At 41.0% G+C, this 23,317-nt stretch overlaps 1 protein-coding gene across 5 annotated transcripts in view; it reads left to right on the top strand.

The window, feature by feature from the left end:
* The first annotated feature begins 204 nt into the window (after nucleotides 1-204).
* LRRFIP2 (LRR binding FLII interacting protein 2) overlaps nucleotides 205-23,317 on the top strand; it is an 86,969-nt gene continuing 63,856 nt past the window's right edge. For 4 of the 5 annotated variants that reach the window (XM_049817533.1, XM_049817535.1, XM_049817534.1 and 1 more), the window contains exon 1: nucleotides 8,289-8,393. In XM_049817533.1, coding sequence (XP_049673490.1) covers nucleotides 8,304-8,393 — 90 coding nt within the window. In that variant the 5' untranslated portion in view covers nucleotides 8,289-8,303. Of the gene's footprint in view, nucleotides 227-8,288; nucleotides 8,394-23,317 lie in introns of those variants that run through there. The other variant, XM_049817537.1, reaches the window with a different exon arrangement.

A 23,317-nucleotide genomic window follows, 5' to 3' on the forward strand; every position in this document is an offset into this window, starting at 1 on the left:
GAGAAAGTAAGCCAAATTTATTATCGTGAATATCTGGAAAGTAGATACCATGTAAGTGTATGTAATGGACAGTTTGTGTTTATGCATCACATGTCCTTGAAAATAGTTCATGTAAATAGTGCTGTCTGCTTGTGAAGATGATAAAGTTGATGTTTGTCTGTATTAGGCATGCAGAGTTAGAGCTGCTCCAAGGGAAGAGATGAAGGGACACCTCCCAGCTGGCCAGGTCAGAAGAAGCATTTCTAAGCCTACCAGCCTGCTACTTCAGCAGAGGGCTAGTCAGCAGGAGTGATGTCAGCTGATCGAAGAAACAGCAGGTGGAGAAAGCTCTAAGGGGGTACCCAGGAGAATTTGTCCTGCTTGCTTCAGTAGCTTTTCTTTGTTATACTGTAACTGTAGCAGTAGCAGAAAAGAGTGTAGGAGTGTATTAAATTGGTAATGGAAAAATATCTTAAATAGTTGCAGCTTGTTACTGAACGTGGGTTGTTACCATAGGGCTCTCTGTTTGTTTCATTAAAAAATGGAGCCTCAATATAGTAGCAGTGTTTTGATTTGGGTTTTTTTTTGATGAGTAATGAATCATTCTTTTGCAAAATGACAGAAAGGATACTCAGCTTTTTATTATGCATTCCTGTCATTTTTCCTGGTGCTCATTATAGTACTGTCATTTCCTCATATTTTCAAATCGCGCTTGATTTCTTAGTTTGTTCCTGGATCTTCAGCATTTATGGCAGCACTGATTCTAGAAAAGTCCAACTGTGTTACACTCCTTTTCTGAAACCTAGATATGCTTTACATTGTGCCCTGAGAAATCCTCTAGGGAGTGACCGTTATAGGAGCTTTGCAGATGCTTCTTGTCTCTGATGATAATATCTTGTAGGTAATGTTTTATTTTGTGGAGTAATGGTGTCTCTAAGTGCAGTTCATAGCAACTGAATGGCAGAGAACTCATACTTCGTAAAGTAAGTGCCACTACGTGAAGCTGCATCACTGCATGATGTTGTCTTGGAATTTTGGTAGTTTGCAAAGACTGAAGAAGGTCACCAAAGATAGCTAGGTGTGGGTCTGGAGGTGCCTGGTGGTTCTACAGGGCTACAGGATACATTTGTACAGTTACTGGCTTGCATTGCTTTCAGTTTACCAACACTAACCAGGCATGGCTACACTTTATGGCTTCATCAGACAGCACTTTTGAGGACTGTGTAATGGCTTTTTGATTCCTAACTGGTGACTTACTGTTCATCTACAGCTCCATAACACCAACAAACTGAGGGATTTCAACCCCCTCTAAGGAATTGTCTTTCTATTGCTAAACACCATGAACTTGTAAGAAGTTGTATTTCTCAGATTTTAAAAAGGCAAATAAACTGCAAATATACTGCCTTAAAGGGGTAGATTGTGCAGTTGTCAGCTTGTACTGGATTAACTGTCGATTATACAAAGCGTAACTTTTTCTTGAAGAAGCTGACATGAGCTTGTCCACTCAAAGCAGAAACTTTGTGCCAACGGGTTTCTGAAGGGAGCTGTGATTAGAGATGAACAGGTTTTTTTTTTAAAATGGAAACACTATTCATAAACTGGAATAACTTTGCCTCCATCATAGTGGTAAGAACAGTAATCTTTTGGCAGACAGTAATTATATGTTCTTCCCAGTCTTGCTTTTTCCCTTTGATGTTAGGCTCTTTTACTCATATTAGCAGCTCTTTTTTGCAATAGCTCTAGTTTCAGTTAATCTTTTTCTGAACAAGGTTATTCTGAATGAAAATTCTAAATGAATCCTTAAAACTACTTGCATTAAAACCCTTTTTACTTTCCTTTCTCACTCCCCACACACTCCTTTGTTGGGTCATGGTCACACTGTGATCATGCAGCTCCTTTTCTTTCTTGGGTGCTTTTGAGCCCATGGACAGATACGCTAATTCCAAAGAGCATAGCCTTGTATAGGGGCATTCTTCTGGGGAAGACTTATGTTTGTCTTGTGTATTTTTAACTCAAGTCATGTATTTTTATTCTATGTCCACTTATTTCTGTGTCTCCTTTAGAGTTTGCTTTGACAAAGCACTGAAGGTTAAGCAAATAGGATTGTGATTTCCAATGTGATTCTTTCTGCTCCTTCTCAAATATGAATGCTACTTCTGCTGTTTTGCAGTAATAATACCTCTGGGTTGTTTGTAGCTTTGTGTTGCTAGAGCTGCAATTTCATGAGACAGTTCGTTAAAATAGCTGGATTGGGTTTTCCACCGTTCTTCTGAGCACATTAACTTTTAGAACTTTGCTCTAATTGCAGGTATGGTAGCTTCCATATTTTCACTCATCAGCACTATTCATTCGTTGAAGTAATGAGCAAGTGTTCAGTTAACTTATAAAGTATATGCAGATTCTTCAATTTCAACTCCATCATCACTGCATAGCACTCCTGCTTCTTAAATCTTTCTTTTTAGTTAGGTATTTGAAAAAAGCTTTTACTCTTTTTAGTATATTTCACAAGTATATTTTTCTAGTATATTTCACATTTGTGGAACTGTCAAAAATGAAAATGATTACTACTGTTTGTACTTTATCAACAATCTGTGATTGGTTTGCTGGTGAGCAATGTTTTCTTTTTTTCTGGCTTCTTACATTCACCCTCCTTATTTATTAATGTGTTTCCAACATTATTTGTCCAAGTAAACCTTCATTCAGATTCTTTCTTTTAGGTTTTTAGGCTGTTTGATGTCAAGAAATTCCAGCCTTCCTCTGTGTTAATGTTGCCCTCTCCCACTGGCTTCATTGCCTTTTTGTTCTTATGAAATCAAAGGATCTAGCCACTACATGGAATTGAATCAACTTATAACTGAAATTGATCACATGGACTGTTACTAAGTATTCTGTGAGATTTTGGGGGTTTGATGAGAAAATGCCTAGTGCTACATCTTGGTTGTTAAGAGACAGATAAAATTCTGTGACAAACCTAGGTATTTATGTACTCTAATGTTGTGAAATTACACTCAGATGATATTTTATAATGAGCAACTTCCCAGTAGCGTTTATCTGTCTTATTGCATGTCAAAGATAACACTTTTCAGCAGAAGAGGCAGTTAGTGCTATTGCAGTATTCTGTAGAACCTCCTTTTATGGTCCACTCAATTCAAATGTTTAAAGGTCTGTAGCAGATAAAAATGTTAACTTTGCAAGTGGACAACTGAAATAGCAAGAAACTTTGCTTGGATGTTATGGGCAAAAGGAGCAACTCCTTAGCATTTAAAGAATTTACTTTAAAGATATAAACTACTGTGTTTGTGGCTTTGGACTTCAAATGCAGGGGCTGCTGGCTTATATTCTAGTATTAACTGGGAAAATTGTTTCTACACAGGTGAATTTTAATTGTCTTGTAGTCTTTCTTGAAAGAGAAAAAGAGAGTTTCAGTCTGTTTATTTATAGCGTGTTCACACTGTAGTATCTGAATGCCTTGCATGTATGTGATGCCAAATACACTGGCATAGACCCAGGCATCAGAACAGGTGGTGCCATTGAAGGTGGTGAGTAATAGGGCCTTAAATTGTAGTGTAGCTTCTGTTTTATGTAAGACAGGTTACACTTTTTTTCTAGGAGGTGAAAAAGAAACAAACCTTTTTCCTACCTTTAGTCAGAAGGTAGGAAGAAGAAGAGTAGACAGCAAAGACTTGAGGAAGAGATAAAATTTATATATGTCTGAAGTGCCGATGGGTAAGAGGGAACTTGAGGGATTTCCTCACAGATCTTCTTGTTTGTTTGGGGGCTTCAGTTATTTCAGGTTTTGGGAATGAAATACAACAGGATATCACTTCATCAGTCATGTAATACAATGTGTAACCCAGCCTACAGTAAGAAATAAACATGTAATAGTTGTGACTCAGGAATTCTGAACTGTAAATGCAGCAGATTATAATGTACTTTCCTTTTATTATCTTTTATAGTTTAGGAAGGCCAGTGTAACAAACTGTTCTTTGTGTGGTCGTATTTTGTTTTGGGGTAGTCTTTAGTTATTTTCTGTGAAAATCGTAATATTACAGCATATGTTAAATTCTTTATAACTTGCATCAAAATAATTTTTCCTGTAAATAGCAAGTAAAGCACCTATGAAATATTTCTGCATGTATGTGAAATATTTGGCACCTTACATTTTTCTGAGAAGTAACATAATGATGCATTTAGTATTAGACTAATTAGTCTGTTAGCAATAGGACTAAATCTCTTTAGTACTGAACTGTATAGCAAGACATAAAATACTCTGACAAACATCAGCTCAAAAGTTAAATGGAATGGAAGAAATTGTGACAAGACCCTTGAAGACATGTTAAAACATCTTATTAAAGAAAGCTTATATTGAGATTTAGTTTCAAAGCTGGCAGCAATAACAACTATAGAATCATATAGTCTGTTATTTTGGAAGGAAACTCTTGAGGTCACCCCTTGTCCAAAGCATGGTCAATTAGAGCAGGTTTTTCAGAGCCTTGTCCGGTCAAGTTTTGAATATCCTCAGGGCTGGATGTTTCACAACCTCTCTAGGCTAATGTTTAACATGCCTCTGTTCTTCAACTTCAGGGTCCCCTATTTGCACATGATTCCTCTTGGAGATGTGAGTTCTCTAGATTTGTGCGTACTTATGCTGTTCCCTGCAATGTCCTAATGGATGTGCCAGTGAGAGTGCACCTCACAATCTTGGGTTCGTGCACCTAAGGTGTGGGTTATCCTCCCTTGCTACACCCTGTACGGACCACCTGCCAGCTGGAGTGCAGGACCTTGCATCCTCTGGGAGGGGTGCTGTGCTGTCTGGCCTGGACAGATGCCATGATGGAGTTAGCGGGGTGACTTCTGGCAGTGTCAAACCAGGGTTTGACTGACGCCATTTCCTCTCCAAGGTCTCTCCCACTGGTACAGACTTTCATATTTTTTATGCTTCTTTTCAAGAGGACTGCTTTATTTCAAACATTTCTTTCTAATTCCCTAGTTACTGTTTAATCTAACTGATGATCCTCTTGCTCTTCAACATGACCAGTTTTGGGCAAAGGTTCTGTCAGACAATTTTGCACATTTGATTCGCACACACAAAAATTCTTATCTTCACATTTGATATTATCCAGTCTATTTTGCCAAGGGTGGGCCTTGCAAGCACTCCCCACTCTGTGCCCCATGTCGCTAAGCAATGGCCCAACAGTAGCCTTCCTCTTTGTCCCTGTCAACCTTTGCTGGTTTTGACTTCAGCTGAGCTTTGGCTTGCCTAACTTCTCCTCGTAGGCAAAGACAACGTGTCTGTATATCTTCTAAGTAACGTGTCCCTGCTTCCTGTTTTTTGGGTTTGGGCTCAGTCAGGAGTTCTGTGCTCATCCTAGGTGAGAAGCGTGGCAGATGGCTGACAGGAGTGCCACACTCACCTTCCTCCACAGTGACTTTGGCACAATTATGCTACAGCAAGACTGAGATGAAGTGCTTTTTACTCATTTAAAGCATCAGCATCTATTTTTTAAAAAATTCACTACATATATACGTTAGTACTTACTGTCAGTCTGAATGTAGGTATACTAAAAATAGCTATATAACCTATTACATTCAATTCCTTGCATCTGTCTGCCAGCTAAGAGAATCTCACTGAATTAACAAACCAAAGTTAGTTCTGTATTAGAAGTGGTATGTTGTTTAAAGGATGTCCACAAATGCAGTTCAGGTCTATGGCAAGTGCAGTTATTGTGCAGTTTTTACTAATGTGGTAATAATTTAGTTAAGAAATATAACCCTCAACATACAAATTAAAAAAATTTCATTTCGCGCTTAGTGACCTTTTTTAGTAGCTAGGTTTGTGTTCTGTTGTTTACATGAGCTGATCTATTGTGATAACATAATTTCCTGATTTTTTTTCTTTTTTTTTTTTTTTTTTTTTTTTTTTTTTTGGCTAATATATAACCTTGTGAAAAAACTTCTGTAGTAAGGGTGTATTATTTTGTGTTGATGCAACTTCTGCTTTGGCCCCTACATGCTTTTCTTATTTGAAGTCAGCCAGAAAGAATTACTGAAAAAAGATGCAGATTTTTGGAGACATTTCTTCCGAAGATGGGCAGCAACCTGTAGCTCTGAGCTTAAACCTTTGCCACAGAGATCTCCAAACTGCTTTCTGCATGTATATGTTGAAATTAATCTGAGTATAACATGTAAGTTTGCTTGCTTCTTTTTAAGACTAAAAAGACAGACTCTTACGGAGTGGATTAAAAGTGGCAATACTTGTCCCAGGCCTTATCTCAGTCTCCCTTTACCCTGAGTTTGAGGTCTGCTGTCCTACTTCCAAGACCCATCCCAATCTCTGATACAAGGCCGGAACCTTATATTTCTTCCTGAAAGTGTGCTGCTACCTAGTACCAGAATTAAAGCCAAAACAAGCAAAAAAATCGTGTTGCGGGGGAGTAAAAAAATAAATTGAACCATGAGCCAGAGGCAGATGGTGAAAACACTTCCTGGCAGGCGAATCCTGTGTGTTGGTCCAAATGCATCTATTTTATCCAACCACTCTGCGCTACAAAATTAATGAGCAGCCTGTGGAAGAATGGATGAAATCCAGGGGATACTTATGTCCGCTCTTCTCCATCAGGAGTGGGTTCATTACTGGACAATAGAACTGCATCTTCTCTGGCCCCTTCAGATACTGTGGTTTTATTCCTCTACTGCTTGTCCGCAAACACTGCAAGCTCTCCTTTAAGGTTTTTTACACAATGGAGTTGTTGTGTACCTGAAGTATTGAGTATATTTAGTTTTGGTCTCAGAATAGCAACTGGGAGTAAGATTATTGCATAACTGCTACATCTGTCCTATGCAGGAGCTTTTAAGAGGGACATCCAGTTTCAAGTCTTTGTTGTCTTTTCTCTCATCAGCAAATATTCTATTTCCCTTACCTAAGCACATAAAGAGTAGTAAAATACCTGCAGAATTTGAAGCAGAATAAAAAACTTCCTGCCTGCAAGGAAAAGAGAGGACTAGTGGGATAGACTTATGGAGGAGGGAAGAAGTGTAGAAGCTAAAATTTAAAAAAAAAAAAAAAAAGCTGTGAAGCTACTTGGTATCTTTTAGTGCCAGAAAGTACCCCAGTGTATTTTGGCTTTGTGATTGCTGTATAAAAATAAAAGTAAAAACTGTGCTCGCACAAGAATACCGCTGTCACTTTTCTCCCTTTGATTAAACTGTAAGGAATTCTTGAATGTTTGCTGGTTAGACCCAGTATGAAAGATGGTTCTTGCACCAGTTCAGTTGCAAAAGGATAGCCAATAGTAGTTCCCTTCTAGACCTTTTCTATTTGCGTGAAGAAAATTTTGTTCTAAATAAGGCATTTTCCCTGTGTGGGACACTTACCTCATTTATATCAAATAGCTGGACTACCACCAAATTCTGATCTGACATTTGGAAAGACCTGGATGTCTCGAAGTAGGGTTTCTTTAGGATATTTGAAAAAACTAATTTAGATTATTTTTTGAGTAATGGTTTGCTGTCTGTGGCTGTATGTGCTATGTTTTGGTTTGGTGGTGATTTTTATATTCTTGCAATTGATAACAGAAGTTTCTGGAAGAAGACTAAGAGGGTACTGTATGTATTAATCTGGGTATATGATGTTAGTATGGTTCTCCATTTCCCAAATTAGGAATCTCATTAGGCAAAAGAATGTTTGACTAGAAATGTCTTTACTTCTACTATAGTAAAACTTCTACTTTGGAAGACGACTGCTGTTCTCATTCAGTTGCAGCTGAACGAGAACAGCTGCATTAAAACGTAAATAAGCCTCACCTCCCTGCTTTGGTGCTTTGAAAAGTTTGCTGAATCTATCTTTTCTGTTTTGGAGAGAGCTCTTATGATCCTGTAAGTTTAATTCTTGAACACATTGCTGCCTATAGGTTTTCTTCACGTTCATAAAATTATATGGATACTTACTTTTAGGTGTTGTGAAAAGTGACAGGGTACATAGGTATTGTCATTGAGCAAGGAGCGCTTGACAGTTGTGTATAACTTTGAAGCTGTAGGTAAACTGATGGGTTCTGTTCAGTAGAAAAATGCTGTGTGTGCGCCTTGTAGGATGCAGTGGTATTCTATAAAGCTGCTGCAAGTTTTTGTGATAAAGTTTTCCCAGAAATAGAACTACTGGAGAAATTTGTGCTAATGGCATGTAGGTTTCTGGAGTATCATATAGCTAAAGAATTGGAAAATTTATCACATCTTGGGGTGTGAATTGCTTGTTTAGTTTTAATTCTAGATCTGAAAAATGAGCTTTTTCCCATCTGTTTTTGCCAATACAGAACCAGAGAATAAAAATGGGAACTCCTGGATCAGGACGGAAGAGAACTCCAGTGAAAGACAGGTTTTCGGCAGAAGATGAAGCTCTGAGTAACATTGCCAGAGAGGTTTGTTAATTTCAAATTGTCTTAAATTCAGAAATAGAGATGAAAGCAATCTCATTATCAAAACAAAATTTGAATTTTTTCAGCTGTGCATTAAAATGTGTAATTAGCCAAAAATATGACAATTAATACAAACTAAGAGTATTTTTGATCAAAAAAAATCACATTTACTGAAATGTCACAATGATGTATTAATTGTATGATTTGTGTAACTTAACAGGATCACACTTAAGCTTAGCAGATATTTCTACAGGTAGGTATATGCTTAGCTAAAGATAAATGAGAAATCCAATTGCTGTCTCAGGTCCACAACTAAAAAAAAATTCCAACATTTATCCTATTGCATTGTGTATTCTTAAGGTAGTAAGTATAGTGTATTAGTGTTGAATGAGTAATAGTTATTATTAAAAGGTATTTATAATATATTTTATTTCAAATGTGAAGTCACGTTTCTGTCAAAATAAGCTTAACATGTATGCTATACCAGGACTTTCTTAACAGAGTCACCACCTGAAAAATAGAGAGCTGGAGGTAACCAGCCAAAAATGCAATAAACAAGAAGTTGATACAAAGGGGAATTTTGTCCCACCGGATATAGGAAGGAGGCAGCTGGAATTTAGAGTCTTACAGACATCTATTTGGACTTGAGTTTTTCTGAGAGGAAACGCTGTGACTTGGAAACAAAAGCCTTAGTATTGTTTGTATACAAGTGTATACAGAAGCTTTGAGCTACACTATCTACAAAGCAGCTCACCCTAGTTGACAAAATGAGTCCAAAATGCAGATTCTAATTGGCCTTGTAATGTAAACTGTTGTCTATGTATGTGTGCGTATAGTATATATACGTATATGTGTATGCAAGACAAAAAAGGTAGGTGATAGGTCTTTGAAAACACAGCTTCTGTATGCCTTTTCAAATGTAGCTGTCATAGACTGCAGGCTAAGGAAATGCTCTGTCAGCAAAAAAAGTCATATTCATTTAGTTAGTTACTTTCCAGAAAGCTCTGCTCACACCAAATGTAATGGAAGTTCTCGCCCTACCGGATATGTTCTGTGTGGGGCTCTGGGTCATGTACTGTCTCACTCATCAAGTTCCATCTCCCAGTTTTGGGCAAAACAGTTAACAAAGGAGAAGGAATCTGGCTTTAAATTTCTTTCTAGTATTCTGTGCATGGTTCCAGTATAGTAACATCAGCTTGCAACTTAGCCTAGAGAAAAGGGTCTCTATAGCGTGGTGTAGTCAGTATTGTCTGTCTTAAAATTACTGTGGTGCTTTGTTCTCTTACGTCTTTTACTTGGCGCTGGTGAGGCCACACCTTGAATACTGTGTTCAGTTTTGGGCCCCTCACTACAACAAAGACATTGAGGTGCTGGATCCTGTCCAAAGAAGAGCAATGAAGATGGTGAAGGGTCTAGAGGACAAGTATTATGAGGAGCAGCTGAGGGAACTGGGGTGGTTTAGCCTGGAGAAAAGGAGGCTAAGGGGAGACCTTATCGCTCACTACAACTACCTGAAAGGAGGTTGTAGTGAGGTGGGTGCCGGTCTCTTCTCCCAAGTAACAAGTGATAGGACAAGAGGAAATGGCCTCAAGTTGTGCCAGGGGAGGTTTAGATTGGATATTAGGGAAAATTTCTTCACCAAAAGGGTTGTCAAGCATTGGAACAGGCTGCCCAGGGAAGTGGTTGAGTCATGCCTGGAGGTATTTAAAAGACATGTAGATGTGGACTTGGGGACATGGTTTAGTGGTAAACTTGGCAGTGCTAGGTTAATGGTTGGACTCAGTGATCTTAAAGGTCTTTTCCAACCTTAATGATTCTATGATTGCTACCCCCCTCAATTAAAATTTGAGCATGAGCATAAATTAAACAAAAATGAAAGCATTTTTTTCCCCCCTTAATGCTAAATTAAACTGATACTAGGTCTCACAGCTAGAGGTGTTATCTTGCCAAGATAACCAAGTTGAATATGTCTATTCCAGGGATTAATGTATATTAAGTCTTTCCTCCTCTTCTGTCAAAAATGAACTGGAAAATAACTTGCTCAAAAGCTCATAAAGCTTATTCAGTATTATGATATTAATCCAAATCTGCTGAAGATAACTAAAATTTTTATGCTGATCAGCATATCATTTAAGGGGTAGGCATTTCATATTGTCTTTAACAGTTTTATGTCTATTAATAATTCTTAAAACCTATTTGAATTAAATTGTTCTAAATGTTCCTTCTGATTTTCTTACTAGAATTATTTTTTTCCCTTTCTAATATTCTGGCATTTTTCTGTATTACGAGGGTCACTTTCATGGCTTGTTAGGGAGAAGAGAATTCAACGTATTTCAGAATAAAATGGTTTATTAACTTTACTACATGTTTTCAAAGTTGTATATAGCACCATTTCGTCTTTTGTGTGGCCATATCCAGGTTTCACTTTAAGTCTTAATTTAAAACTGTTATCCAATTTTAAAATAGTGTGAAAAGTTGTATGTCATCAGAAATACAGTATTATCACAATATGTACTACTGTCAGGTTGTTAATCCCTTGGTCTGTGTAGGAGAAGCTGGCCCTTGGATCCCATGTCAGCAGCTGTTGTCATTTAATTGGTAGCTGTAATTCATAGTATTACCCAACTTATTCTAAAGAAAACTTTTACTTTAAAGGAACAGAATGCATTTCTTGGGATATAACAGCAGAGGAACTAAGTTCTGTCTTTAAATAACATCTGATTTTACTGTGCCATGCATATGCCTTATTATTTGAGGCTGTGGAAAAGTTTTCAGTTACTGTGGTGATATAGGGCATGTCAGTTCTCAGCATATGAATATATACAGTAGGTGTACTTTGCCATTCTGAGGCCATTATCTCAGCAACATGGCTTGCTTATCTTTTTATTGTCAGAGTGTTTTGTTCCTCAACTTCCTCTTCTGAAATTACCTTTTTAGCAGATGTTACAACAGTTGAATTGAGTCCCGTAATCCAGAAGTCAGATGTCTTGTGAGGAAAACGTTCCTAAAAGGTGTTCTAGGTATCGAGATGGTAAACAGAATATGCTGAAACAAAAGGCAAGCACTCAGATGATCTGCATGGAAAAACTGCATAGAAGTGTTCTGGGATTCAAAGCAGTCACAAAATAGCACGAGGAATTATCAGAGTTAGTAATACTAGCAAAGACTTCTAGTGTAGCTTATGAAGTTTCAGGGTTTTTTTCTCCAAAAGTTCAGATTTCAGAAAGCACTAATCTTATTCTTTCTCACCACTCTAATTTGAAAAAATTGAGATTCCTTTTTTCTATGGGACATGTCCAAAAAATGTGATATCTTCCTTTTGGTACTAACAAACATCTGCTTTCTAGGAAATTTTGTGTAAAGAATTCTTTGGTACTGATCCAATAAAATCATTTCTATATAGTCATTTTTCTGCACTGGTTGAATCTGATGTGTCATATGAAAATATTTAATGGAAGACAAGGGTATTATCATAGGATCTGAAGGGCTTGGTCTAACTACTTCCTCCTTGTGAGATTTCTTTCATGTTTTGCATCTTTCCTCTGCATCAGAAAACTTCTGTCAGTTGTTTCTCCTCCCCTTTGCTTCTTTTAGCACTAGCACACTTATGTAGAGAGTTCTTTCATATCTTTTCCTTGCTGTGGGAGTTTGCATTGAGACAAGCTCTTCTGCAATGCTTCTGCACTAAACAAGGCACAAGTATGCTAAAACATCCACACTGGAGTGAATTACTGCCTTATTCCAAGAACTTCTGAGTTACCAGACCTCTTTCTTTGAGACCTACTTTGTATTCTGTTGTGTTTTATCCTTCCCAGTGCTGAATTCCCTTGTGCTCACTGAAACTGAGGAAGAGTAAAGGTGATTTACATATCTAGGGACAGGGATCTACGCATCCTTTTCTGGAAGCAATGCACTCTCCATATTATTCAGTGTCTTAAGTAAGAGTAGTTGCAGTTGCTCAGTTTGGAAGTCTTACCTTGGTACAACAGAGAGGATCACCAGTTTATAATTTTTGTTTCAGAAACTGTGGGAACAGGTGTAGGTATATTGTCCAGGTGTTTCCTGCAAGGAGAAAAGTGAGAATTCTTGAGTGTAAATACACCCTACTACATTAAAGTGGAGTATTAGCCAGTTGCTTTTCTGATTATAGCAAGGTTAATCTGAAGTCAGCTTATCTCTTATTAAAAAAAAAAATAAATTAAAAAATGCCTCTGTCCTGAAAATATGAAGAGTTCCTTTATACCACCTTCTGGTTCCTTCCTTAGCTGTTGTAACGGATTCTGAAGCTGTTAGCTTTCTCAAATTGACAATAAGCCAGCTGCTATGGAAGACAGTTTCTTCTGTCTCGTGGAAAGTTCTGCCTTTCCAAATAACAGATAGGGATTGTCTAGTGTGACTTCAGGTTCCTGTCAAGATTAGGTTCTTATGTGGGAATCCTTTTTGTTTAACAAATAAATAAAAATTGAGGTTCATATTCTCAAAGTTATGTTCACAGTCTACACTGGATACAGCTGATATGATCTCAAGATCTGTTTTCCCTGTGGTTTTGTTGTGGAGATTCTCTGCTTATAAAGTTGTGTCGTGGTTTCAGCCCGGCCGGTAACAAAGGACCACGCAGCTGCTCGCTCACTCCTCCGCCCCGCTCCGGTGGGATGGGGAGGAGACGGAGGAGAGAAAAGAAAAAGAAACTGGAACCTCGAGGGTTGAGATAAAGGCAGTTTACTGGGACAAACACAAAGAGATTACAACAACAACAACAACGGTACTGATGAAAAAGTATACAAAAAGAGTGATGCACAGTGCAACTGCTCACCACCCGGGACTGACACTCCGCCACTGCCCCCACCGAAAACAGAGACCACCCCCCGGCCCGCTCCCCATTTATATACTGAGCATGATGTCCCATGGTATGGAATAGCTCCTTGGCTAGTCCAGGTCAGCTGCCCCGGCTATGCCCCCACCTCCCAGGTTCCTGTAAAAATTAACTCTATCCCAGCTGAACCCAGGACATTATCCACCCCTTATTCTATACCATCTACATCATGCCCAGATCTTACATTTTCCAATCAACCACTACTACTTTCCTTGTCATATATATAAGTATATGGACTCCACCCCCCAACCTCGCACACACACACACACGGTGTTCCTTTAGCCTATGGGCTATCCCTCTAATGTGTCCATCGATTCTGGGGCTCTATCTGTTGTAACAGTTCTTCAGGATAAGAGAGAGATGGTGTGAGATGTTGGGTTGTTGTATGCTGCCTCTGGAACTTGTGGCTAGTACATTTGGTGCAACTCATGCCCTTGGTCTGCAGGTCGAAGATGTTGATCTTGAGGAAATTGCTGGGTGCCAGTTCAAGTTCTGTCGCTGTTGTACTTGGCTCAGTTTCAAAAGTCCATCCTGTAGTCATTTGGATAATTCTCACAATAATACCCTTGATATGGCATATAGACACTGTAGATACAATGACATGCATTGGCAGGTTATTTAGCAGTTAAATATCATACAGCCCAATTCACCGGCTATTCTCTCCCAAAATCAAATCTCCCTGAGGTACACATCGAACCTCCCCATCCTTCTGCATCACCCACCAGGTATACCCAGGTCCTTGAGCAAAAACAACCCCTTGAATGGGTTTGCCTCTGCTTGAGGGAGGACTAACCCAGACTGTCTTTCCTAACATACTCCTCATGCGCACTACAGGGACTTTATCCCCTTCTACAGTATGTGGAAGTCTTGGTTGGGCGGGGCCAGCCCGACTGGCGGATCCTCTAGTATTAACTAACCAGGTGGCTTTTGTTAAATGTGTATCCCAATGCTTGAAAGTTCCACCCCCCATCGCTTTCAATGTAGTTTTCAGCAGTCCATTGTATCGTTCAATTTTTCCGGAGCCCAGTGCGTGATAAGGGATATGATACACCCACTCAATGCCATGTTCCTTGGCCCAGGTGTCTACGAGGTTGTTTCGGAAGTGAGTCCCGTTGTCCGACTCTATTCTTTCTGGGGTGCCGTGTTGCCATAAAATTTTCTCTTCAAGGCCCAGGATAGTGTTCTGGGCAGTGGCATGGGACACAGGGTATGTTTCCAGCCATCCAGTGGTTGCTTCCACCATTGTAAGCACATGGCACTTGACTTGGCGTGTTCGTGGGAGTGTGATATAGTCAATCTGCCAGGCCTCCCACTGTTTATATTTCAGCCATCGCCCTCCATGCAACAGGGGGTTTTACCGCTTGGCTTGCTTAATTGCAGCACATGTTTCACATTCATGGATGACCTGTGCGATAGTGTCCATGGTCAAGTCCACCCCTCGATCTCGAGCACATCTATATGTTGCATCTCTTCCCTGATGGCCTGAGGTATCATGGGCCCACTGAGCCATAAATAGCTCACCCCTACGTTGCCAGTCCAGGTCCACCTGAGACACTTCAATCTTGGCGGCCTGATCCGCCTGCTGGTTGTTTTGATGTTCTTCAGTGGCTCAACTCTTGAGCACATGAGCATCTACGTGACGTACTTTTACCACTAGCTTCTCTATCCGAACAGCAATATCTTGCCACAGTGCAGGAGCCCAGATGGGTTTACCTCTGCGCTGCCAATTGCCCTTCTTCCATTGCTGTAGCCACCCCCATAGGGCATTTGCCACCATCCATGAGTCAGTATAGAGATAGAGCACTGGCCACTTTTCTCTTTCAGCAATGTCTAATGCTAGCTGGATGGCTTTCACCTCTGCAAACTGACTCGATTCACCTTCTCCTTCAGCAGTTTCTGCGACTAGTCGTGTAGGACTCCATACAGCAGCCTTCCACCTTCGATGTTTTCCCACAATGCGACAGGACCCATCAGTGAACAGGGCATATTGCCTCTCATTTTTTGGCAGTTTATTATACAGCGGGGCCTCTTCAGCCCGTGTCACTTCTTCCTCTGGCGACATTCCAAAATCTTTGCCTTCTGGCCAGTCCGTGATCACTTCTAACATTCCTGGGCAACTGGGGTTTCCTATGCGAGCTTGCTGTGTGATCAGTGCGATCCACTTACTCCACGTGGTGTCAGTCGCGTGATGCGTAGAGGAAACTTTCCCTTTGAACATCCAGCCCAGCACTGGCAGTCGGGGTGCTAAGAAGAGCTGTGTTTCAGTACCAACCACTTCTGAGGCAGCTCGAACTCCTTCATATGCTGCCAAGATCTCTTTTTCAGTTGGAGTATAGCGAGCCTCGGATCCTCGATATCCCCGACTCCAAAACCCCAGAGGTCGGCCGCGGGTCTCCCCAGGTGCTTCCTGCCAAAGGCTCCAGGTAGGGCCATTCTCCCCAGCTGCAGTGTAGAGCATATTTTTAATATCTTGTCCTGTCCGGAATGGCCCAAGAGCTACTGCGTGAACAATGTCCTGCTTAATCTGTTCAAAGGCTTGTCGTTGCTCAGGCCCTCATTTAAAATCGTTCTTCTTCCGAGTAACTTGGTACAAATAGGCTTACAATTTGACTGTAATTTGGAATATGCATTCTCCAAAAACCCACAACACCTAAGAAAGCCTGTGTTTCCTTTTTATTAGTCGGTGAGGACATAGCTGCTATTTTGTTGATGACGTCCACAGGGATCTGACGACGCCCATCTTGCCATTTTACTCCTAAGAACTGGATCTCCTGCGCAGGTCCCTTGACCTTACTTTCTTTTTTGGCAAAACCAGCCTTCAAAAGGATTGGGATTATTTTCTTCCCTTTCTCAAAAACTTCTTCTGCTGTGTTGCCCCATACGATGATGTCATCAATATATTGCAGGTGCTCTGGAGCTTCACCTTTTTCTAGTGCAGCCTGGATCAGTCCATGGCAAATGGTGGGGCTGTGTTTCCACCCCTGGGGCAGTCGATTCCAGGTGTACTGGACGCCCCTCCAAGTGAAAGCAAACTGAGGCCTGCACTCCGCTGCCAAAGGAATGGAGAACAATGCATTAGCAACGTCAATTGTGGCATACCATTTAGCTGCCTTTGATTCCAGTTCGTATTGAAGCTCTAACATATCTGGCACAGCAGCGCTCAGCGGTGGTGTGACTTCATTCAGCCCATGATAATCTACTGTCAGTTGCCATTCCCCATTAGATTTCTGCACGGGCCATATGGGACTATTAAAGGGTGAGTGAGTCTTGCTGATCACTCCTTGGCTCTCCAATTGGCAAATCAGCTTATGGATGGGGATCAGGGAGTCTCGGTTGGTGCGATATTGTCGCCGGTGCACCGTCGTGGTAGCAATTGGCACCTGTTCTTCAACCTTCAGCAACCCCACAACCGAAGGGTCTTGGGAGAGACCCGGCAGGGTAGACAGCTGTTCAATCTCCTCCGTCTCCAATGCAGCTACACCAAAGGCCCACCGGTACCCCTTTGGGTCCTTGAAATACCCCCTCCTGAGATAATCTATACCAAGGATGCACGGGGCCTCTGGGCCAGTCGCAATGGGGTGTTTATGCCACTTATTCCCAGTTAGACTCATTTCAGCTTCCAATACGGTTAGCTCTTGGGATCCCCCTGTCACACCAGAGATACAGATGGGCTCTGCCCCTTTTATAACTCGATGGCATTAGGGTACATTGTGCACCAGTGTCTACTAGAGCCTTATATTCCTGTGGGTCTGATGTGCCAGGCCATCGAATCCACACTGTCCAGTAGACTTGGCTGTCCCTCTCCTCCACCTGGCTGGAGGCAGGGCCCCTCTAATCCTGGTTAGAATATCCATTACTCACTTTCTGCACATGTGAATCAGAAGTCCCTTCAACGGGATCAGAAATGAGATCAGCCCATCTACCACATCTGGGGGACTGCTGTCGTGGTTTCAGCCCGGCCGGTAACAAAGGACCACGCAGCCGCTCGCTCACTCCTCCGCCCCCCTCCGGTGGGATGGGGAGGAGACGGAGGGGAGAAAAGGAAAAGAAACTGGAACCTCGAGGGTTGAGATAAAGGCAGTTTACTGGGACAAACACAAAAGAGATTACAACAACAACAACGGCACTAATGAAAAAAAGGTATACAAAAAGAGTGATGCACAGTGCAACTGCTCACCACCCGGGACCCGACGCTCCGCCACTTCCCCCACCGAAAAAACAGAGCCCACCCCCCGGCCCGCTACCCATTTATATACTGGGCAGGATGTCACATGGTATGGAATAGCTCCTTGGCTAGTTCAGGTCAGCTGCCCCGGCTATGCCCCCACCTCCCAGGTTCCTGTAAAAATTAACTCTATCCCAGCTGAACCCAGGACAACTGCTCACAGGAAACTGGAGCAGCAGTTTTCCAAGAAGAATTCTCTTTTCTGGTTGCTTTTTCTCACAACTCCTGTACCCGTGCATCCAAGACTGAGGTAGGTTTTCCATCCCACTTCCTCATGTCCTCTCCATGGTCACGCAGGTAAAACCACAGATTAGCCCGTCGAGTGTACTTTCTCTCTCCTCTCTCTTGGGCAGAGGAACACTTACTCCCAATAACTGCGATGCGGGCCTGTACAGGTGAGGAGGAGGACAGATCCACTTTGAATTGCTGGAACTCTCGGGACAACTCCTCTACAGCTGAGACACAGGCCCGTAGGGAGGAAGAGAGACTTCCTTCGTATTGCCAGAGTTGGACAGCCAATTCATCCACCCTTTGGCCATAGCCTTCTCTCCAGGACATTACTGCCAATGAGTTGGCATAGGTTGGTGGTGCACTTTGTAGGAACTTCCACCACATGGGTTGTGTGCATTGGACTTCATCTGGATCTGTGGGTGACTGAGCATTTTCTGGATCATTATAAATCACCTCCAGCATGGCTAATTCTCTCCGGTACTGGATACCTCTCTCCATGGTGGTCCACTTGCCTTGGTGACATGTAACTTCATCCCTGAAGGGGTATCTTTCCTTTACACCTAACAGAAGTCGCCTCCAGAGGCTGAGGACTTGTGTTCTTCTCCCAATCGCCTTGTCGATGCCCCCTTCCCTAGACAGAGATCCCAACTGCTTGGCTTCCTTACCCTCTAATTCCACACTACTAGCCCCGCTATCCCAGCATCGGAGCAGCCAGGTAACAATGTGCTCACCTGGGTGGCGGCTAAAATCTTTTCGCATGTCACACAACTCACTCATGGATAGAGATCGGGTAATTATTTCAGGTTCGGCCTCTACCTCCTGTTCTCGCGATGACCCTGATTCATCTTCATCTCTCGCTAAGCGAACTGATTTCTTTGTGTGTTTCTTTTTCTGTACAGGGGCGACTGATACTGGCACAGGTTGGTTCTCTGGTTTAGCTGAAGTGTCTGTCACCGGGGTAGGGGTAGTCACGGTGTCTGTTGTCGGGGTAGGGGCAGCCACGGTGCCTGTTGTTCTGTTTTCCATCTTTTCTCCCTGAGGGTGCTGCCTAGTATCAAGCAGTGTTTGGTAGATACTGGCCAGGGCCCAGCACAATGTAGTGAGTTGTGTGTCTCTGGGATAGCCACAGCATTTTTCTTTCAAATATTCTGTCACTTCATGAGGGTTCTGTAGTTGTTCGGGAGTGAACTTCCAAGTCACTGGCGGTGAGAAGTTCTCTAGATACCTGCCCATATCCTCCCGCATGCCGTGCCACCCATGAGTATCCAGCTTTGGGGGAGATCTCTGAGTGGTACTCTTAGAGCCTTTTTGTAGCCCTAAAGAAGACCTGAAACATATTCAGGAGGCATAGCACTAACAGCACACTGGCTTGTGCATCCCAAGGATATTCAAAATTCTCAAAAGCTGTTGTAATTAGTCGGAAGGAGAAAAGGGAGGTGAACGGACGGGGGGAGGTATCCCCCTCTAACTTCCCCATGGATTGGGTGTAATTACCAATAAAATCCGACAGAAGGCGCCCAAAGTATGGAAATGTTATCACTGCCTCATACAGATACCAGCTTAACCTCATGACCAGTGATGTAATAATTTCATAAGTTGACATTGCCCAGTACAGCAAAATGATAATCCCAATCACTCTCCCAGAGATGAGATACGCAACTACAGGCAATGCATAGAGCATATAATAGCTTACAAAATGCCACCATGTAAACAAATGAAACAACATTGTGACTAACATCTATTTATCCAAGAAATGCGTTTGGCAAATTTGTTTCAACACGCTCTGGCCAGATCTGTCGTTATCTCAACCCTTCTGCCCCACGTTGGGCGCCAAAAAGGACTGTCGTGGTTTCAGCCCAGCCGGTAACAAAGGACCACGCAGCCGCTCGCTCACTCCTCCGCCCCGCTCCGGTGGGATGGGGAGGAGACGGAGGAGAGAAAAGAAAAAGAAACTGGAACCTCGAGGGTTGAGATGAAGGCAGTTTACTGGGACAAACACAAAGAGATTACAACAACAACAACAACGGTACTAATGAAAAAGTATACAAAAAGAGTGATGCACAGTGCAACTGCTCACCACCCGGGACCCGACACTCCGCCACTTCCCCCACCGAAAACAGAGACCACCCCCCGGCCCGCTCCCCATTTATATACTGAGCATGATGTCCCATGGTATGGAATAGCTCCTTGGCTAGTCCAGGTCAGCTGCCCCGGCTATGCCCCCACCTCCCAGGTTCCTGTAAAAATTAACTCTATCCCAGCTGAACCCAGGACAAGTTGTTTTGTGGACAGTGTATCTTCAGCTGACATCTGCATTGCTGTTTCGCTAGTCTTTCTAATTTGCACACAAGTTGTTGTGTTCATCTTACATATGCAGCAGTAACTTGTCATCACCAGGCATCTCTTATGATTACTTGAGACCTCTTTCTCCAAGACCAGCCTTACATGCCACAGCAAAAGTTTTAGTCACTTCTGTGTTGTTACATTGACTTCAGTTCAAGCTCAGATACAGTGAACATCATGCCAGAAAGTGAGAAGAGTCTGACTCTTGTCATCTCACCAGCCTCAACCCAATAAGTAGCAGTGTGAAGGGACAATCAGGATTTACCTTTTATATCCTTTCTTTCTGTGCTTGCATTAGCAACCCTTCCATTCTTCAGGGCTGAATAACTCTTGATGACAAAGAACTAGAGCTTGTGGACAAGGATTGCATTACTGTTCATTTCATTTCCTTCTTGTAGCATCTTCTGTGTATTTTTTCAGGAACCATTCTCATGACTCTCCTCTAATTGTATAGCAGGAGCCTGGAAACTCTTAAGAGGTGTTTTCTCATGGGAGAGAATAAAGATTCATTTGGATTTAAAATTCACTCTCTTTGGGTAGAGTGCAATTGTTCTTACTTTGGTAAAAATGTTATGTTACTTAATTGCCAGTGTAGAAAAAGCCAAGAGTTCAATATTTCAAAATGTTTGAAGGCTGTATCATGAATGGTTTCAAAATGGTTAACGATGTAGTCTTTGTCGTATTGAATCTATTCAAAGTTCAGGACATGTTTCTCTCATCTTCAGCTTTCATTAAGAAAACAAACAAAACCCCAAAGAACCCCACCCTCATACAGAGATTGTCTTTGTAGATGCTAGATGATTTTTTAATTTATGTTTTAATAAGAGATCACTTAAATATTTTTCCATCAGCTGTTTCTACTTCAGTATTAATTAAAAACTTTGCTGCTGTTTTCAATAGTGGTTAAGGATATTTTATAGGTGATAAGGTATTCTAAAGATTTTCTAATCTATATATGGATCTGTATAATAAATGGAAGAAGAAGAGACATCAGAAATAAAGAATTCTAAACCTGTAAATCATGTAAACATTAAGATTTTGTCGATTATAGTGTTTGCTTTGTAGGCAACTGGAGAAAGAGTAAGGCACATCAGAAATAAGTGCAAGGAAGACATTTCAGAGGAGCATAAGAAATACATTTGGCACAAGTGGTAGTATTGCCTTGGGTCCTGGAGACAGTAAGGAGATAAGGAGGGCAAAAAGCGTGGAAATGAGAATACAGACAAAATGAGCAACAGAAGAGAGAAATAATGCATGTTCATTTAATAAGAAATGATGAAATAAACTTTATAGTGCAGTGTGTAAGTAGCGTATTAAGAAATACGGTGAACATTTTTAAAATGCTCATCCTGGTGCTTTGCCGGAGCTAGCAGAATGTACTGGTGTAGTTCTGTCAAACACCCTGCAGCAGAAAGGGAGCCGGGTACCTCGGCAGGGGTAGCCAGTGCCCTCACCACTGCTGTCTGGTGGAAGAAGGAAAACCTTCCTTGCTTGGGCCTCCTGCATTGGAAACTGCAGGACTGTAAAAACTGCATATCCCTTGACAGAGAGGGGAATGAGTTATATGTATTGTATGTAGCCCGTGATGACAAAATAATTCTGATTTTTCAATGAAAAGCATTCATATTTTTTTCAGAGGTGAATAGCATATTTTAGTGTAGCCTATATTTTTTCCTTATGAAGCTTTTATGCTGAATCTGAACTAGTTAATGAATGACCTCTACAGTATGAAAATAAAAAATAAAATACTGTTGCTTTCTAGTGAATTCCTTCTTGCAAGCAAGGGGAAGGAGAAAGATGCCTGTCTACACTATGGAGACAGATGTTATGCTTCTCCTTGCTCAACATGTAGGGCAGCTTCTACCATATCAATTCTGTGCACTAGTATGCTTCTTAACTTGGTGAAGAAGTTGATCATTGCTGTGAAGAGACTAAGAAAAAACACATCAGAAATGAGAGACTACAGACTCATTTTCTACAGAGGCATTCAAATTAAAATCTGGTCTTTTTCCCTTTCTCCTTTCTTTCTTGCCAAAAATATCTTGGATTTAACTGAAGTACTACATTTTATCCTTCAATGTTGAGATAAAATGGTTTGTAAGGTTTTCAAAAGATTGTGGCAGAATATGTATGGAAAAAAAAATGTTAAAAATGAAGTAAGCAGAGATGGTTTTCTAAATGACTGTAAGTAGTTGTTAGTAATCAGGGTTTAGCTGAAAATGAGGAAACTGACCATGTCACCTGTAATAGAAGGAGAATATTCTCTTGCTACCCCTATGGTTACTAAATGTATGCAATAAAATAACCAAATCAAAGTGAGTACTGCTTCAAGGTAGTAGCTTAACTGCTTGAAAACAGCCAGAATCATCATATTCCTCTAGAATGAAATGCTGTTTATGCAGGTGCAAAGAAACATTACCTTTTTCTTTTTTTTTTTGCATGTGAAGCTTTTTGGTACCTATTTTGAAATGAAGAATTCCAGAACTCGGCGATGAACAGATGGCTTTGTTTTGTTATTCAGAGCAGAGCTAATGATCAAAGAAATGCAGATATGGCACTTGGTTTAAAATTGCGTATTTGTCCTTAGGGTAGAAGGTAAAAGTTAAGGAGTAGTATGAGTGTGTTAATATACAAAAAAAAAATTTACATATTTAGTTAATAATTAACCCTTTATTAATTAGTTCTTTTTTTTTTCCTATCCAAAGTCTTGAGGGCTTCTTCCTTGTCTTTCTTTCTACCCAATCTCTTCTGTTACAAAGATCTTCTCTGTAGTCCTCTCTCTCCTTTCTTGGTCACTTCTCTGAATAAATTCCATGCAAAATTGTCGCATCTATACCTTATGGCTCCTGTTTGTCCTCCAGAATATATAACCAAGAGGTTTCTTTTCATTTTAGCCACCAGTATAAGTGTACTGGTATGGTGCTAACATGTTTGGATACCTCATCTCTTATTTGCAGTTGAAGTGTTCAAGAACCTTCAGCTACCGCATTTCTTTTTAGCAGTTGGAAGTCGCCTTTAGAAACTTCTAAAATAGTGTCAGATTTGCTAGATCTTGGACCATCCACACACAGTTTAATTTTTATTTCAGGAAAATAGGAATTTGGTATGTTATATCACTCTTTAACAAGCTGTACTTCAATTAGATGATACTGTAATATATTTATCATAAATAACGTATTTTATTTATGTGTGTCTGGTCTAAAGACTGTACAGAGAATAATGAGCGATGAAACTGAAATCAAGACTGTAGTGGCC

Source organism: Accipiter gentilis, chromosome 14 (assembly GCF_929443795.1).
Source record: "Accipiter gentilis chromosome 14, bAccGen1.1, whole genome shotgun sequence".
Classification (NCBI taxonomy): Eukaryota; Metazoa; Chordata; class Aves; order Accipitriformes; family Accipitridae; genus Astur; species Astur gentilis.